Here is a 19,300-nt window from a genome sequence, read left to right as displayed (position 1 = left end):
TGCACTAAACAGAAATGCTAATTCTGGTTATACTTTTTACTAATTAACATTTTTAATGAACACAGTGTAAAGCCCTTTCTTCCTTATCTTCATACAAGCTTAGCAGAATACCATAGTGCATTTGTGGGAGAGTACTTCTATTTAAGAATGTTTGAATACATCCAGCATCTGAAATGAACCCTATCCTGCATATTTGGAACACGGGATGAGAAACTCATCTCCTTATTAATTATGCTGAGTTTTCTGTCATAACAACCTTTATACAGTTGTCATGAATTCATCGAACATCAATATATCTATTGAAAGTTGTTTTAGGACCCTGCTTCCTCAGCAATTACAAATCTAATTCCAGTCCAAATTTGTTAGTTTAACACATGCATTGCTGTGTTTTAGACTGCATATTTTTCAAATTTTGCTGGTTACTCCTCCAAACATGTTCCTTAATAGCAGTGTTATGTGTGAATTACTTCTCTCCTACACAATTTTGTTCACTGTTTTAACATTCAGCACCCATCGTCACTTTTGCCTTACAAAAGGCTCACAAAGTTTCATGAGTTAAAAAAGTATCAATAGCATCTTATGAAATGGATCATTCCAAACAATTCTAAATTTGAAATACATTTACTTTCTAAGAATATAAATCCTACTTAATTTATTGCATTACTTAATTTCTTTGCATTAATCGACAATTCTGTATAGAAAAAGTGTCATTAAAGGGATTAACTGGTACTCCTTCACAAATAATCTTTCAATGACGTTATAAAAAAAAAAATCCCTATTACCGACAAATAATGAGCTAGGTTTGTAGTAAAAGGTGCTCTGTTTTGTTGCACCAAGGGGTAAAACTGAAGGAAAAGAGAAACAACTTTTTCGGCTACAAGGTGTGAAACAGTATAACACCCCATCGTTACAAAACCAAAAAGTAAACAATCCCCTCTTGAACTAGTTTTACATTTATAAAGGCGGAGTTAAAAAAAAAAAAAAAAAAAGCTCGTTCTGGAGACTAGACCTGGCAGAAATGTTACTCAAATATCATCAATTATTTATGTGGGTACTTCTTTCTAAAAGCCTGTCAGATTGATTTATAACCACATCATTTATGTATAAGCCACTTTAGTCATTGCAAGGAAAAGAGAGCAGGCTTTTTAACTCAAGAGTAATGGTTTGGGACTTAAAGGGAAAAGCAGTCTGTCCAATTGTAATTGTAGAAAGGCTGTAGTTTTGCCAAATGCAATTACTGGCAAGAAATTAATCCAGGCTGGAATTTAAAACATCTGAATTCTTTGAGAGCTGTGGGAGATCTGTCAAACTGCAGATCATAAAAAACATTGTGATTATAGGCACAGATGACACTTGCGGCAGCAAGACCCTATTAAGCTGACACGCTAATTAAGTTACCACGAAAAACCTAAGGCTCTCAAGCTCCCTGTTTTTCTGTTTTGCTCCAGGTTGACACTTTATTTTTAAATGGAAAATCATTCACATTTGAAACTGACAGAATGCTTCAGGCATAGGCAAGCCTGTATCTATTTACATCCTTCTGCTTTTTTAGACAACAATGTAAAGTATTCTTTTTGGGGAATACTTTAGGCTTGACAGAAGGGCTTGTATATTACAGCATGTACTCAGCTGCTCTATATTATTTTTCAGGAATTAGTTTAAAATGTATTCTGTGCTTCTATAGTTGAAAAGGAAGTTCAGGCGATTGGGACCTCTATGCCAGCTATGAGAGATCTGTCAACTGAGAGAGGTCTGAATTACTGTAGTTACTGCAACAAGATATTAATTTAAATAGCGATAATTTATGTCATTAACTGTGTCATTCCTTGTAAAGTCTTTACAGATCTATCTAATTGGCTATAACCTCTCACTTTAGTGTCCCCTGGGACTAATGGCTAAGGAACTCAATGTTGGGTTTGGCTATTTACACACACACACACACAAAAAAAATCGAACTAGAAAGATTCCTGAGCAGGCCGTTTGCTCTTCTTCTAAGGAGAAGCATTTATCAGGGACACCGCACTTTGCCCGAGGTAAGCGTGCCTGGCAGCAGCGTGGCTGGCTGTGCCAGCTTTGGCACTGCCTGTGCGGGAATCCCACAGCTTTGACAGGAGGTGGGGTTTATTTTAACCCGAGGAGAGTCGCGCTGCCTCCCCCTGCCCCAACCCCTTCCCGCTCGTTCGGGCGGGTCTCGAAAGGCCGGCTCGCCGCGCCCAGGGGGCTGGGCCTGGAGCCTCGCCGGGGGCCGGGACGGTCGGAGACCCACCGGGAAGGAGGCGGGCAGGCCCCGGAGCGACGAGTCCAACCTCAGGAGGCGCTGCCCCCTCCCTTCCTGCCCTCGCCTTCCTCCCGCCTTCGGGCCGGCACCGCCGACGGTTTCCCCCCGGCGTGCGGGCCCCTGAGGGAGAGCGCGCCCTTCGCCCGCCGGGCGGCTCGATGAGAGGGGCTGGCGCTGTCACCACCAGGGGAAGGGAAAGAAGAGGAATGCTGCCTGCCTGCCCGCCCGGCCGGTGGGGTGCCCCGCAGTACCTGGGCCGAGGCGGTGGGAAGGCCCGCCTCCGTCCCTCCAGCGGCAGTTCGCAGTTCCCGCTCGGCGAGGAGGAGGGAGAGGGAGCGGGGAGCGGCGGCTACGGCACGGGAGAGGAGTCAAACTTCCTACGGCCGCGGTAGGCGGTGACGCAGCGCCGAGGCTGCCCGAGGCCACGCCCACGCCCCCGGGGAGGAGGGAGAGGGAAACCCAGCTCGCGAGCGCGCGCCGGGGGGCGGGACGGGACGGGGCGGGGCGCCGCGCGGCCGTAGAAAAGGGCGGGGCGGTCGCGCTCCGGCAGCAGGGGCGGGGCTTGCGTGTGTCTCGCGCCGGGGGCGCGGGAGGGAGCGGCGGAGCTCGCGCGCGAGAGGCGGCGGAGGGGAGAGCGAGCGCGGAGCTGGACTGACCTCACCTCACCGGGGCCCCGCCGGCACCGCCCGCTCCTGCCGTCGCGCAGCCCCTCCCCGCGGGCTGACAGGCAGGTGAGGGGCCTCGCTCGGTGCCGGGGGGTCGCGGAGGGGCGGTTAACGTTTCTTACCGGCCGCTGGGGGGAGCCCGGGGCGGGGCGGGGCCTGCGGGAGCCGGTAGCTGCGGGCAGTCGCCGGGCTGGGCAGGGGCTGCGGCGGCGGGGCAGGCGGCGGCGGCGGGGCCTGTCGCCGGGGAGCTGGCGCTCAGGTGGGTGCGGGTCCAGCGGCGGCTCCCCTGAGGGCTGCGTGGCCGGCTGGAGAGAGGGGGCGCCCGGGCGCGGCCGGGGGTGGCTGCCGGGGGGGTGCGGGGCCTCGCCCCTACCGGGCCCCGCGCACGCTGTCACCGCCCGGGGGCTGGGCGGCGGCAGCAGCCTTCTCCCCGGCCCCGGCTGCCCCCGGCCGGCCGGCCGGCGGGGAGGGCCACATCAGCCTGCCGCCGCCTCCGGGCGAGCGGGCCCGCGTCCTGCCGGGCATTGCCGATGGTGGCAGTGCGCCGGGTGGGGTCTGCTTCTGCCTCCTACAGTAGTAGGTCCTTCGTGCTCTTCCCGTGCTGTGTTTTTCCGCCCCTACTTATTTAGCCTGTCCTTGGGAAGTGCAGGCTTTTGTTGTCGTAGTCACATCATCTGAGGTAATGGTGACCGGTGTCTTTCTACCTAGACCTTGCGGTGTGGTTGGATTTTCTTTTTTCTTTTTTTTTTTTTTTTTCCCTGCGAACGCTGAGTGGTTGCACTTCATTTATTTTATTACATCTACTACAAAGTAAGCGTCAGCTGACATGATGCTTTGTTTCTGAATCTGCTGCCATCCTGAAGCGTGTGTCGGGAATTGCTGTCTTTCCACATCTGCCTGGGTTGTAACGTGAACTCTCGGTCTTAGTTATGAAGTGTATAATTTATTTAATGTGGAGTGTTCCCTGCACGCTGGAAGTGCACGTCGTGGTTCGTGCCAACACGGCGTGAAATGGTTTAAAGTGAAACCCCAATGGAAGTGGGAGAAATCAGGAGATATGAAGAAAATGTATAAAGATACACCTGTAGAGGTGGTGGTGGGGGAAAGCAGTACAGAAGCCAAGAGAACAAAAGTAAATGGATGGAAATAGATTTGGTCTGAAGAACAATGTGTGTTTAGCATTTTATCCAAGCTCGTTTGGGGGGCACATTGATGTATGTGGGGTGGTTGTAGCTGGATAATATGCTACCTCAAATCTGACAGGTTGTAACTAAAAGAAGTTGTCTGGTTGGATTGCAGGGTTGTGATTCTTAAACAATGGCCAATTCAGCTAGGATATCTACAGCAGTAACCTCTACCAGCTGCCTGCCCTCTTTTTCTCCCGGAGGTTACTGCGTATATAGCAGTAGGTGGCTGAACACACGTCTCCTCCTGAGCTACTGCGGTCTACAGCCTGACACATTACTGTAAAGTGTATTTTGGTATTTTGTGTTGAGAACTGCAGCAGCTCAGACGTGTGCCCCAATTCAGGCTCACTTATGAATCAGCACCCTTACAGCCATATCAAGTAAGATTAAAAGAGAAAAATCACTACCTTGCTCACACTAATGTTAGCAGAACTGGTAGTACAATAACTTATTTTTTCCAGTAATGAAGCATTTGGACTAAACCACCAATTATTAAGTAACTGAGGTGGTTGTACTGAATGTAATTTAGTTCTGGAAGCATAGTTCAGAACTCTATTGCAGAACAGCACTTCCCTGAATAGTCAAGTATGTGACTTTACCATATCACCCAGAAATTTGGAATTATCTGAATCTACCAAACTGCAAGAGGGGCTGCAGCTAGAAAAAGTTTGGGAGCTGCTGGGTTAAACATGAGTTTGGAATTTGGAATTATCTGAATCTACCAAGAAATTTGGAATTATCTGAATCTACCAAGCTGCAAGAGGGGCTGCAACTAGAAAAAGTTTGGGAACTGCTGGGTTAAACATGAGTTTATCATAATATTTGTTATAACTTTAACTTTCTCCACGTTTTCTGGGAAATCAGTTTAGCTGTAATCAAATCACTGTAAGGACGTTAGTAGGTTCTTTTCAGTTTGGGTTTCTGTTATCTGGGCTGTATTGAAGCATTGTATTTTTCGTAAGTCTTAGCATTCTTTGATCCTGTCACAAGCTTTTACGAGATTCTGTTTGCGTAACTTCTCATCTCTAAAATCTGGCTAATGGCCTGACTGGCGGAAAAGCGGGTTTGATACTTAATGGCCTGTACGGTTTTTTTTTGAATCGCAGATCTTGGTCATGAAGGAAACCTAGTTTATTGTTGCTGAATCTGCCACTTTCTCAGTTCTTGGTAACAGTTATCAGTGTTGCTGTATGAATAGAAATATTTCACCATACTATTGTACCCAGTGTGTGAGTTCCTTGCTATTATTCCTTATTTTGTGAAGCAGGATACTCTCCCATTGTTGTTCCTTCTCCCTTCACCCCTCCCTATTTTCAAGCCCGTTCCCCCAAAAGCCTTTTTTTGTGTGAGAGGTTTGTTACAACAGTTACCTGGCTAAGCCGCTTGAAAACTGTAGTATGTTTAGAAGGTCTGGCTTGTTTTATCTGAGTGTGGTTTACTCAGAAATGTATGGATGGATGCATGCATGCATGCATCTTGTTAAATAATCAGGCTGATTGCTAGAATTAAGAAACAAGGATAGGCATTCTTGAACCTGACTACCCTGCCGTAAGACCACTTTGGGTGATGAGGTTTCTGTCAATTACTGCCTGTTTAAGAGTTTAACTCTGTGGCGTGCAGTGGGCTGCCATATGGCAGTGGTAGAGCATGAGATCCTAGAAAATCCAATGGTGATTTAGGAAAAGCAATGTTTTCTATGATGTGGGTTGTGTCAATATCGTTAATTTCGCCCTGAGAGCAAAGTTGTTTTATGATGGAAATTCTGTAGATGGAGCATGCTTTGCTTTGCACAGTGATGTTACCCGTGGTGACTTTAGGTTAGCTGTGTACATAGATTCACTAGTGCTTCTAGGTACTTCTGGGCTTTTCAAATATCTTTATCGCTTTTAGCATTGTGTTTCCACTATTGGGAAGTTGGTTGTTGATTGCATATCACCTGGGAGGAAGAGAGAAACAACCATGCATTCAAAACACGTAGTATTTACTGACTGGATACTGTAAAAATCAGGCTACAAACTCTTTAGCCATACAATGACAGAAAATTAATGTCCACAGGTCTTCAGTCTCCTAGGTAATTAGAAGAATGAGAGTTATTTTGATCAGTTCATCACTAGGATATTTATGTGCATGTTCTGACTCCTGTTGCTTTTTGTGTTTTGGACTTTTTTAAAAAGGAAGAAGACACATGATAGTTTTTGCTGTGTATCTCCTATCTGCTTTAAATTTAGAGACTTACAGTCAGCTCCCATGCATTGCAGAAAACGAATCCTGGTGCATCTTTCTAGCCTGCCTCCGCAGGCCAGTATTAAGAACATATGACAGGGAGGGACCATATGGGTCATTGGGTTCAATCCCTGGTAAACCCAGACAAGAACCAGGAACTGGGAACATTCCATGATATATCTGCACCATGTGCTAATCATCCTGTAACAAATTCAACACTGCCAGTCTTAAAGCTATTGGAGAGAACAGGCGCTGGAACAGTGTCCAAGACTTCTGCCACACCTGGAGGCCTTTAAGTGTGAGGTCCAGACAGTGTTAAGAAATAATACGTGCCCCAGTCTCTGGAGGAAGACAGAAAAATTTCTGTTGGTACACAGCAACCTGATAAAGGGAAAGAACTTGCTTGTGCAGTCAAGTTTAGTCACCAGGTTAACTCTTAGTATAGTGTGAGCAGAACGATTTTAGTCTGACAAGTGAGATGAGGTAAGACCTTTAGAAATATCAACAGCACCTCATGTTCTGCCTCGAGTGGAGGCTGACCTCCAGAGATTTAGGAAAAAAATCCTTAAAAGCAAGTGGTGTATCACAAATAGTTTGTAGATATGAATAAATAAAGATTTAGCTGAAATACGTGCATTTTTTCTAATAATAGTGAGCCTTTTTGTTTTGTCTCATTTTTGGGGAAAAAATATCTAAAGGAATGAAGTTGTGGTGGTGAAAGCGTACCCTTTATGCTGATATGAAAACTTATGGGAATTACAAGAAACAAAACCTGATGTCAGTTAAAACTGCTTTTGCAATGAAGCTGCTATAGAGTAGAGCATGTTCTGTTATCTTACTCATATCTTCCTTGTGGAGTAAGTAGACCTTGTGAAAGGAAATGTATACTTGTGGGAAACAAATTAACTAAGAAACTCATGAATATTTCTGGCTCTTGTTTAGAGACTCGCAGGTAGCGCAGGACATCTGGTAGGAATGGGAGAGAAGAATGGGAAACAGGATCTAAAAAGGACAGATAATCAATATGTCTCCATGTTCTGTGGTGTTTTAAGTTGTATGTGTACCATTTATGCTAACCTTTCAAACGTATAAAGTGTATAACAGGAGTGTCAATTTATGTTTATAAAAAAGTCACTCCTTTGACGAATGACTGCTGTGTTTTTCCTCAAAATGTTAGGGTAGGGGTTGATGGCCTGCCTTTTACAAAACATGGGTTTTAATATGTCAAAGTCACCTAAAGATTATCAGGGATTTTTGAGATACTTTTCTGGGAAGACCTCTCTTTCTGTGTATGAGGGAGAATGTATCAATTCCTGTCTTCTCATGTTCAGTGAGACAGAACAAAGGCACTGTTACTTTCAGTGAACTTGGCAGATGTGCAAGTAGGTGAACTTACTTTAAAAAAACCCAACAAAACGAAACACAAAAAAACCCTCAAAAACACAAACCAACTTTTATAAAGGATTGGATATAAACAGATGTCAGTGTTTGGGCATCTATTAATGGGCTATCTAGGAATGAGAATTAATCATAATATGAACGGTTACTTTTCTGTCTTCTTTCTGTCTTAATTTCATTCATCCCTTTTGCTTTCTTGCTCTCAAGGCCATGAGGATAAGACTATTTTGATAACAATAAACAACCCTGAATTCCATGGGTTCAGTGCCTTGTGTCCAGAATTGGCTGGCTTGCAAACAGTTTCCAAAGTAAACTTTCTTCTCTCCTTTTTGTGTGTAATAGTCATTACATGTCAATAACATGAAAAAGAGTGAGCTTTCTTACCTCCCAAGACTAGTCAAACCTAAAATCTACAATGTAGTCCCAAGATAGATGTGCCACATTTTTTTAATAGAAAATAACATAGCAATTGTAGCTTTTGTAATTGTGATGTGCACCAGAAAGTAACAGGAATTCAACTTTTCTCTTGGTCTTGGTTAACACACCTCCAAGTTGTTGTGAATCTTGTCTATTCTGTCATCATACCCACTATTTGAGTTCCAGGGTAAAGATATCTTGCAGGGTTTTATTGGAATATAAGCTGTTCCTTTTTTTGGAATTATATCTCTTCCCTCTTCCCCCCCCCATTCTGGAGTCCAAGTTCTACTGTATAATCTGGTCATACTTATTCACAATTAACTATTCGTGTGTGAATTATGAAAATGTGAACAATTGCTACCTCTGTTAATGAAGTCTAATGTGTCTGCTACAGTGCTTTATCAGATTAAGACGGCTCTTGTAAAGGCTGACTTTTCTATTGCTATTATAAAACTGACATTCAAAGCTTTCCTTCTGCAGACAGGAATCTGTGCTACAAGAAAGTTCACTCTTCTGGAAGCTGGGTATATGGCTTCCATTATGCTGATGGGAGGTACTAGAAGGGTCACTGTAAGATGTGCTTGTCTGCCTAGTTCATGATCAAACTGCCCCATTCCTGACTATCAGGCAGTGACGCTATTAAGGAGTTAACTCTATAAATGTTGCTGTCTGTCAGCCAGTGTCTGTCCTGAACAGAAACTGCAGAAAAGATATTTGGAGGAAACGTTACTTGCTGAAAGCTGCAGAAGTTATTCCAAAATTCTTTTTGTTTTAACAAATGGAAGCAGCGATTTTTCCTGTATTTCTGCAGTATGTTTTTCTGTATTTGGTTCACTTCCCTAGAAGTGGTTACTGTGGTATTAATATTTGTCCTGGAGGGGGGGAGGAGGGTATGAAAGGCATCATATATGTGTATGACAGAGAGATCCTCCAGATGTTAACAAAACTCTGTGTTAATGAATCTTCTGTTTTCTGTCAGCAGTAGCCAGGAATGTCTGCTTTCTGAGCCATTGGTTCACATAAAATACTAGATATAGGGGCTGAGTGTAACAGTGTTGGTAAACACATCTCATTTTATTGGACTCTTTGTCCTGAAGTTGATGTTAATCTGATCCCTCCAGAATTTCTTAAATTTCTACTATTCCTGAATACAACTCTTACTGAAAACCACCAAATCTTTTGATAAGACTAGTGTACCTACTCCTGCCCTCTTTTACTTCATAACTGCCTTACAAGTAAATCTTCATGAAGTCGTGCAGGTTTCCTTTTACTATTCTTTCAGTATGGTAGGTTCTGATGCAGGAGTTACCAGATTTCATGCTGCTTTGAGTAACCATTTTCATTGATGTATGGTTCAGGATACCACTGTACTTCTTGGAGCAGTATCTGGTTTGCTGTTTTGAAGGACGCTCAATTCTCCATTGCTTTTCACTGGTTATGACTAGGTTATTGGAATGAAACAGACTCATTTTAGTTGCCACAAGTTGCACTGTAGTACATTTAAATGTTTCCTGTCAGATGATAAACTTTTTTCACAGTTCATGATGTCTGTCTCTGTTTTTGGACAGTTACTTGTGATTTTAGAAGACATTTTTCTTAGCTGTCACTTCAGACAGGATGTGCTGTTACCTATCCTCATTTTCACACAGCAAATGTGTTCATAACTGTCCTTTTTTCAAAATTTTTCTAAATACAGTATTGTGTAATTTTCATCTAGTTTTTTTATGCTTCTGATAGTCCTTTCAAGCTTTTTCATAATTGCTAGATAGCATTTTCAACTAATACTAAAGCAAGTTGATTGTATGTCTCTGTACCTGCAAAGCTGCCATGCCAATCTCTAGATATATATGTGAAGTTTTTACTTGGGGATTTTTTATTTGGCTTGCAGATAGGATGCTCTTTGGAAGTTTTTGTTCTTTAGTGAACAGTGAACAAGAGAGTTTTGTTTCATAAGTGTAAAGGTATGCAAGCTACCTTGAGGAAAAATGATTTAGCACTAGCTTCAGCGGTTTTGTTTTTTCAGCACTTGCAGTTTATAATCTCTTTCTCTGTAATCTTAGGTAAGGGTTCCTGCATTGGCAGAAAGGACCAAAGGTTTTTGAAACCTACAGGAGAATTTGCAAAGGAAAAATGGTCAATACATTCCTGTCACAATTGGACAGTGTTCTTTGTGGTTACTATCATCCTTTAAGGTTAAGAGATGGTTTATTTGTGACTAAATTTAGGGTCACGGTAGAGGAGGAGAAAGAAACAGTGCTGCATTTTGGCCTTGTGGAAGATAGGATAGGTTCACTGGAAGGAGGATCTGGTGCACTACAGGCCTGTCAGCCTGATCTCAGTGCTAGGGAAGAGCAGATCATCCTGAGTGCCATCATGCGGCACATACAGGACAATCAGGTGATCAGGCCCAGCCAGCATGGGCTCATGAAAGGCAGGTCCTGCTTGACTAACCTGATCTATGACAAGATGACCTGCTTAGTGAATGAGGGAAAGGCTCTGGATGTTGTTTACCTGGACTTCAGTAAAGCCTTTGACACCATTTCCCACAGCATTCTCCCGGAGAAACTGGCTGCTCATGACTTGGATGGGCGTACACTTCAGTGGGTGAAAAACTGGCTGAATGGCTGGGCCCAAAAGATTGTGGTGAATGGAGTTAAATCTAGTTGGTGGTCTGTCACAAGTGGTGTTCCACTCAGTATTGGGGTTGGTTCTCTTTAAAATCTTTATCAACCACATGGACAAGGGGATCGAGTGTACCCTCAGTAAGCTTGCAGACAAGACCAAGTTGGGCAGGAGTGTTGGTCTGCTTGAGGGTAGGATGGCTCAACGAAGGGATCTGGACAGGCTGGATCGATGGCCCGAGGCCAATGGTGTAAGGTTTACCAAGGTCAAGTGCTGGGTCCTGCACTAGGGTCACAACAACCCCATGCAGTGCTACAGGCCTGGGGAAGAGTGGCTGGAGAGCTGCCTGGCAGAAAATGACCTGGGGGTATTGGTCAGTAGCTGGCTGAATATGAGCCAGCAGTGTGCCCAGGTGGCCAAGAAGGCCGTGATCATCCTGGCCTGTATCAGGAATACTGTGGCCAGCAGGACCCCTGTGATTGTGATCATCCCCCTGTACTCAGCACTGGTGAGGCCCCACCTCAAATACTGCGTTCTGTTTTGGGCCCCTCACTACAAGAAAGACATTGAGGTTCTGGAGCATGTCCAAAAAAAGACCAAAGAAGGTGGTGAAGGGTCTAGATAGAGAACAAGTCTTATGAGGAGCAGCTGAGGGAACTGGGGTTTTTTAGTCTGTAGAAAAGGAGGCTGAGGGGGAGACCTTATCGCTCTCTACAGCTCCCTGAAAGGAGGTTGTAGCAAGGTGGGGGTTGGTCTCTTCTCCTGAGTAACAAGTGATAGGATGAGAGGAAATGGCCTCAAATTGCACCAGGGGAGGTTTAGATTGACTACTGGGAAATATTGCTTCACCAAAAGGGTTGTCAAGGACTGGAATAGGCTGCTCAGCAAAGTGGTTGAGTCCCCATCCATGGAGGCATTTAAAAGACGCATAGGGACATAGTTTAGCGGTGGACTTGGCAATGTTAAGTTCATGGTTGGACTCGATGATCTTAAGGGTCTTTTCCAACCTAAATGATTCTATAAGAGACCGTACTTCAGAGATTCATAGTAAAATGCTAGTGTGGGTCAGAATATTGAAAAACTTTAACTTTTCTGGTTATGCTGCTATCAGAAAGAAATATTCCATGGCATTTTCCTTGGAAGTAAACTAGAACTATTTCTTTTCCCTGATTAATTGGTGTTGCGAATGAGAAAAGGCATTTCTGTCACTTCCTTCACTTCGCTGTTTCCAGGATGAAAGATGTTTTTCCTAGTGTGAATTGTCTTAATATCTACTGCTTATGGATTCCTAACAGCAATGAAGTGAAATGGCCAGTGATAAATGCTACTGGGAAAAAATCAGGAAAAACTAAAAAGAGTTAAGATTTATCTTCAAACTTTTTTTTTTTTTTTCCTTCTCTTGAACCATGACATATCTCTGTGTCAGTGAAAATACTGAAACTGGCTGCATGGGTGGTGGGGTGTATTTAGTTAATATTTGTAATATTCACAGTTTTAAAGTCTAAAAATGGTGTAATGAAAGTTCTCATTTCAAGAGAAATACTGGAGGGTTAGGTTTACTTGTTTCCAAAGACTTTTTCTTTTCTTAATCTACTGCCTTTGTTTGGTTTTCCTTTTGAAAAGTGAGTGCAGTGCAACATGTGGTGGTGATGGCAGCGATGTTGCGAGTTCTCCCTGAGTTTCATGTGTGCCCACTCAGGGAATCCTTTCTGTAACCCTAATTGACGGCTAATTCTAGAAGCTGGCTTTCATAGCTTGAATTACTTGATTTTTCTAGAGTAACAGAGAGGATGGCGCCTACCTGTGAAACGAAGCTTAGAGTTGAATTAGCATAGGACTGGTGTTTCCACTTCAGGTGAATGAGAGCTAACCTGTTTGCCCAGCATATCAGAAGATGGCTACTCCATGGCACCTGCTGTGGCACCAGCTCCTGTCAGCTGCCTGGGAAGCTACTTTTCTATCAAGGACATCAGTCACTTTCATTCTTTGAAAAGCTAATAATAATTTAACAAAATGTTAGCTGAAGCAAGGAGAAAGCAATTCTGTGAGTTTAAATTATGCTTTTCGATTCTAGGGGTGATTAACTCATTAGAAATGATCTAAAATCTTCTGTGCTCTTCTTGGATGTTGTTAAGCGCTTTACTAGCTGATACTTTGGCCTGCCAACAGTAAAGTACTTCTAGCGACATTTAAACAATGTTTTTTGGGGAAAGTGCTTTAACTGAAATGCAGAGAATAAAATAAGTCTAACATTTTGGTTTAAGTGAAAAGTAATTTAAAGCTGTTGAGTGAGTGAGTGTTTGCACTGATTTACTGTGGTTAAGTTTCTAGCACACGAATTAGGTGCTCTGATTTGGATTTAGTGCTGGATTAGTTGAACCTACTTCATGTAGTGTCTAAAAAAATCATATCTGACATGTTATGAGTGCTCAACTGGTGTCACAGCAGCGTTTTTAGCATTCTGATATCTCAAATGGTGAGATTAGTCTGAAATAACTTTTCTATTTGGAAGAAGTGTTTTTCTTCCAGATCTGGGGCACAGTGTCTTACTTATTGAAGCAACTCCAGTGAAACACTGTAGGCTTTGTTACACAGTTTATATTTCTGTGCTACTTTGCGTAAGGAAACGTAGCTGAAATAGAAAAAATGTCTTCTCTGTAACTTGTATTAAAAAAAAAAAAAAGTAGATCTGTAGGTAGCTAACTTCAATTATTAGTACCACTGGCTGTCTTTCCTTGTCCTATTTTCCTTTATGTATGTGTTTAAAATATTCCATAGCATTATTGTTGCTAGCTTTGGTTGTGATTTAAAAAAAAGAGAAGGTGACAGAGTGAGCGCTTGAACTTCTTGAGGGTTTCTCAAAAACAGTATCAGCTTTCATAAGGTTTGTAAAATTATAAAAATAGGATACATTCTCTTATATCCTCTATGAAATAGTGTGAAAATGAAAAAATTGCTGGCTTACCCTGATCTTGTTTTCCATTTAAAATTTAGGATTAAACTGATAATTTTAAAACTATTTCTTTTATCTTTTCCTATACTAACTTGTTTCTGAAAGGAAAAATGGTGTATCTTTTCTTCACCAGGCTTTTACTTTTTTTTCTTTCTACCCTTTGCCAGTATTTTTTTCAATATTGTTTTTTGGTTTCTTTTTCTCCACCCACTTTTACGATTTCTACAATTTCTTTTGTAAGTGTATTCCTCTTTAAGCCTAATCTTTAATCTGCTTGCTCAGTTATTCTCTCACAAACATGCGATAGTGTTTGGAAAAATTGATTCCTAGTATCTGGCAAACAAAACTTCTGAGCAGAAGGTGAGGCTAGATGAAAGCTGGTATGAAAGGAAAGATCTCGGGGTATATAAGATGTTGCTGCTCTTTGGATACTATCTGGTATTCTTTCATCTAATGGGGAGGGGTCAGACCAGGAATGTTTCAGTGTTCTAGTTTTGATTTCAGTTGAGCCAAACTTTTAAATAACTTGAAATATTTTACACTGGAAAAAAACAGGGAAAAAATAATGAGAACTGTATGGTGGGAGTAGTTTTAAAGTGCAGTAATTAAGGCACAAGAGTAGATTTCATCCCTGTTGCTTGCTCCTCTACTAGATCTTAACTACCAACAGTGGTCTCAGCCCAGTGCTCCAGTACTAAAGAATTACCTGCTAGCACTTGTAGAACAGCATAATGTTACAGTGCAAAAATAAGGAATTTTATTGCATATGTTACCAGAGCCCATGTTTAAAGAAAAAGTAAAGAGGAGGAGGAACTGCAACATGATGATATCATACTGTTCTGTGTTTTGAGAGGTCCCTGCTGTTGAAATTATATTATTTAATGGAATTAATCTGATCTGGTTAATGAGAAGTATATTTTGGTTGAAATCTTTGTTTAACCCAAACAAAGATTTAAATCATGTCTAGGACTTAATCCCAGTTCGAGAGAAAATAAGAGACTGGAACCACTTTTTAGTGCAGGTGTAATTTTCTTGTTCCTCTTTACCTCATTGGTCCCATTGCTGTGTGATTGCTCTTCTTTCAGAGTCGTATCTATAGTTGCTTAATCTTTGTGGTCAGTAATGATTTCATTATTCTTCTTAGTTTTGGTTCTGACTTCTGAGTTTGAAGGAGGGCTGACAGCAACGCTAAAGGGACCTGACAGTTGAGATAGTGATCAAATCATTTCAGTCCATCCTACCTCCTCATTTGCAGGATTATTTTCATAGCAACAGGGTTTAGAAACTGTGTCCTACAGAAGCTAGCAGTGCTTGAAGTAAAAAAAAAAAAAAAAAAAAGAAAAAAGGTACTACTGAATGGGCTTTAAATTTTGATCATCTCTCTTACTTAGAAAGGTAACAGGTAAAGAATTAGGACCGGTTAGAAATAGGAAAAAAGGTTAGATGACTTTTGTAGAGTTCACCAACAAAATCGTGGCTTGAAAATTGATGGTATTTTTTTCCTCTCTCTCTTTACTGTGATAATATAACAACAGAGAAGTGAGAATAGAAGTTCCTTTTTGAGTTTAAATGTTAGGGTTTAAGTAAAAGATTGCTTTTTTGTGAGTGGGAATTGAAAATATGCTGGTAAAGTGTAAAGGTGGTAGAATACACTTTATTCTAATATGGGACAAAATATTTGGTGATAAACTAGGTATTTAATATGTTATTTTTATTGATACAGATTTTGATATGTTATTCTTACTAATACAGGTATGGTCCTGAACATCGTGAGCACGTGACTTCAGAGATGGATAACTGGATCTGTTATAAGTTGTGATTGGCCTTAAGCTGACTTACAACTGCTGAAGAACTTAACAGGATTTCTCTCATTCCTGATTCATGCCTATCTAATTGCCTCACACCACCAGCTTAATCATGTATGGAAGTGCTCGGTCAGTTGGTAAGGTTGAGCCAAGCAACCAGAGTCCAGGGCGTTCACCAAGGCTGCCACGGTCACCACGCTTGGGCCATCGTCGAACCAACAGCACAGGAGGCAGTTCTGGGAGTAGTACTGGGGGTGGCAGTGGGAAAACCCTTTCTATGGAAAATATTCAGTCCTTAAATGCTGCCTATGCTACGTCCGGCCCTATGTATCTAAGTGACCATGAGAACGTGGGTGCAGACACCCCAAAAAGCACCATGACTTTGGGCCGATCTGGGGGGCGGCTGCCTTACGGTGTTAGGATGACTGCAATGGGTAGCAGCCCTAACATTGCCAGTAGTGGAGTTGCCAGTGATACTATTGCATTTGGAGAGCACCATCTCCCCCCAGTGAGTATGGCATCCACTGTGCCTCACTCACTGCGCCAGGCCAGGGATAACACAATAATGGATCTGCAGACACAACTAAAAGAAGTATTAAGGGAAAATGATCTGCTTCGCAAGGATGTGGAAGTGAAAGAAAGCAAGCTGAGTTCTTCCATGAACAGTATCAAGACCTTCTGGAGTCCTGAGCTAAAAAAGGAGAGAGCTCTGAGGAAAGATGAAGCTTCAAAAATCACCATTTGGAAGGAACAATATAGAGTTTTGCAAGAAGAAAACCAGGTTTGTCATCTATTGTTACTGTTGTGTTAGTGCAGTAGAATGATTAAGTGAATTTAATAAACTTGCATGTCACAAATAAGCAGCTTAATTGTATTGGTGCTTTTACCAGGTAATTGGTATGAATAAGTTGTGTTTTCAACTTGCAAGCCCCCTTTTAAATGTTTCTTGTCAGACTTGCAAGCCACCTCTTGAGTGCTCATTTCTCCTTGTGTGTCGTGGTTTTTTCCCCTAAGACTGATGCTAACTACTTGGTTGCTTTTCGGAAGTATTTTATCCTGTTCATAATTAATATATCTATAGCGCTTACCTCCTGAAGCATTCACTGAGATGCAGAATGTACTAACCACTGACCCCAAACACAACGGAACTGTTGCTGAATGTTGACAGATTGCCAGTAAAGCAAAGTTCACGTTACACTGGTCTTATTTTAGAGCTCCAGTTAAAACCTCCATACCTGCGGTTTTCACAAACACATATAAATTGTGTTCTTGGCTACATTTAAGTAACACTGTTTAATACCTGCTCATCTATTCTTTTGTCATAATCTATGCATATCTTGTTATACAACTATCATAAAGCACCCTACAGGTTTTTTTTTGTAGTAGTCTGGCTGGTTAGAGAATAGGCAGAAGAACAGAGAATCTTGGGCGTCTAGTTCTTTTGTCTTGTCCCTCTTAAAAGCATCCCTAAATTAGAATAAAACTGAGAGGCTGATTAAAATTGAGGTCTCTTTGTAGTCAGCTCTACTTATTAAAGGCTTTTTAAAAATTTTCCCACCTAGACCTTCTTGCTAGCTTAATCCTGAAGCAACTAGTTGTCTTTGAGATGGTATTCTCCCATTTAGTTGTTTCTGGCCAAATGTGAGTTAGGCACCTCTCCGGTAAGGAACCTCACTACTCATATGGAAAACAGACCCAGCGTCCAACTCCAAAAGTTTCCCAAAATATAAATCAGCTTTCACCATGACAAAATTACTTTCCCTATTGAGTTTTTTAAATATCCAAGAAAGTTTAATGAAATAGTTTCCATAATTCAAGTGTGGTCGTGTTCTTGAAGCTCTTGCTATTTTAGGCAGCGTTTTTTCTAAGATTTGCTTTAGAAAGTGAAGGGGAGAGGGAAACTGCTGGAGGAAAAAAAAATTAGCGCTGGTAGTACTTGACATGTTATACTCTACTTTCAGGTGACCTTTCTGAAATAGTAGGTTTCTTTTCACTGAATTTCACTGAATTTCACTGAATTTTTAGAGTTGGAAGGGACCATAAAGATCATCTAGTCCAACTCCCCTGCTGAAGCAGGATTGCCCAGAGCTTGTTAGAGCATGTTACTCAGGACTGCATCCAGGCGGGTCTTGAAAATCTCCAGAGAAGGGGACTCCACAACCTCCCTGGGCAGCCTGTTCCAGGGCTCTGTCTTTTGGTTAGTGATAATCTGCGAGGCTGAAACTGTCTGCAATTTTCTTTTACTTTTTAAATAACTGAATTGAAGAAAGTAAGTTGCTTTTCCTGAATTAATATGAAATAATTTAATGAACTTGTCATGTAGTTTTATAGCTATACTCTTACTGAATGGTAAGTATTGCAACGTGTGCAACGTTTTGTATTCGTTTTCATATGTCTTCTTCGAGTGAAGAAAACCTAAAGGTAAATCGTTCTTGTCATAAAAGTAGGACTTCCTTAAAAGGAGTAATGCAGTGAAAATTTTAGTTCTAGTGTTACAGTGCCAGTATAATGAATACATGGAATACCATTCACTCAACTTTTTGATGCTCTTTGTATTTCAGCTGCAGGTGAGCACTTCGGTTCTCAAATTCTTTTCAGTTTTAAGTTCTGTTTTCATACTGAAGAGAGTATCTTGGAATATAATAACATTTTCTCTGAAAATCAGTTTTGACATTTGAGGATGCTGTGGAAATTTGCAAGAAAAATGCAATGAATGTATAGTTTAGAGTGGATTAAGCAGTTACTATATCTGTATAGATTGGAGAACAGTGATTCCTCTATCTGAGTTTTTTTCCTTGTCTTTCCTTTATCCCCTAATTAAACATTTACAGATATTTCCAGGCCGCTGTTCTCTAGGCAATCACTATAATTACTACCACACTGGTAGAATTGTATAACTTTGGTCCAAAAAAAGAAGGGTGCAATTTAAAAGTAAAAGGGTATTATTGCAATGAGCTGTAAAAACTAAGAATGCTAATTAATAGATTATAGTTAGCTAACAGTGTGTCCTAATTAAAGTCTGAATTCATTATGTCTTCTATAGCCTTTTGGAGTTGGTCACTTCAGCCCTTTATAAGGAAGATCAATTTAATAGGATTTACTGTAATTAAACAGACTTCTGTGTTTAGACAGTGAACAAGGGATTTCTCTGATCTGTTGGGGACCAGAAAAATCTCTTCAGTACCCCTCCAGCCTCCCCATAAAATGAGTTCCAGTATAATTGCAGGAACTGGTCTTTTAGACTCAATACGAGTATTTCAGCATGTCACTTTATTTAAAGAGTTCTTGCATGGGCAGGACTTGTGCTCTATATTAAGTTGAGCTGAGACCAAATGCATTGTTAAAAATTGTCTCAACTTGTGGAGCCGAGGTGCTTGCTCACTCATGCCATTATCTGATAGTCATCTTAATCTCTTTGCTGTGGTCTTGGCTCTTTATTCTTCTACACACACCTGATTGTCCCTGATTGTTTTGGTTTTTTGTTTGTTTGGTTTTTTTTATTGCTGTTGTTGTCACCTTGACTTCGAATGATTGAATTGCCTCTTGGTTTTGGAAGTTGTTAAAAATACGTGAAAATGTGAGCTCTGGCTGATTGCTACCTCAGCCTCCTGTGAAAAATGCACTGGTGTCTGGGTTTTTTTTTTTCCCTTTTCTTGGGAACATGGGCAAATACATCACTATTATTGATGTATTGCTTACTGATTTCCAAGAAATTTTCTGGATTCAATAAAGATCAGAGAATGAATAGGGAG

At 41.7% G+C, this 19,300-nt stretch overlaps 1 protein-coding gene across 1 annotated transcript in view; it reads left to right on the top strand.

Moving 5' to 3' along the window:
• Nucleotides 1–2,823: 2,823 nt before the first annotated feature.
• ERC1 (ELKS/RAB6-interacting/CAST family member 1) overlaps nt 2,824–19,300 on the top strand; it is a 300,150-nt gene continuing 283,673 nt past the window's right edge. Inside the window, exons 1-2 of the mRNA XM_074168034.1 lie at nt 2,824–3,009; nt 15,496–16,329. Coding sequence (XP_074024135.1) covers nt 15,661–16,329 — 669 coding nt within the window. The 5' untranslated portion in view covers nt 2,824–3,009; nt 15,496–15,660. The remainder of the gene's footprint in view (nt 3,010–15,495; nt 16,330–19,300) is intronic.

This window comes from Numenius arquata, chromosome 2 (assembly GCF_964106895.1).
Source record: "Numenius arquata chromosome 2, bNumArq3.hap1.1, whole genome shotgun sequence".
Lineage (NCBI taxonomy): Eukaryota > Metazoa > Chordata > Aves > Charadriiformes > Scolopacidae > Numenius > Numenius arquata.
Note: the sequence above shows the minus strand (reverse complement) of the source record. Positions and strands in the feature narration are given on the sequence as shown.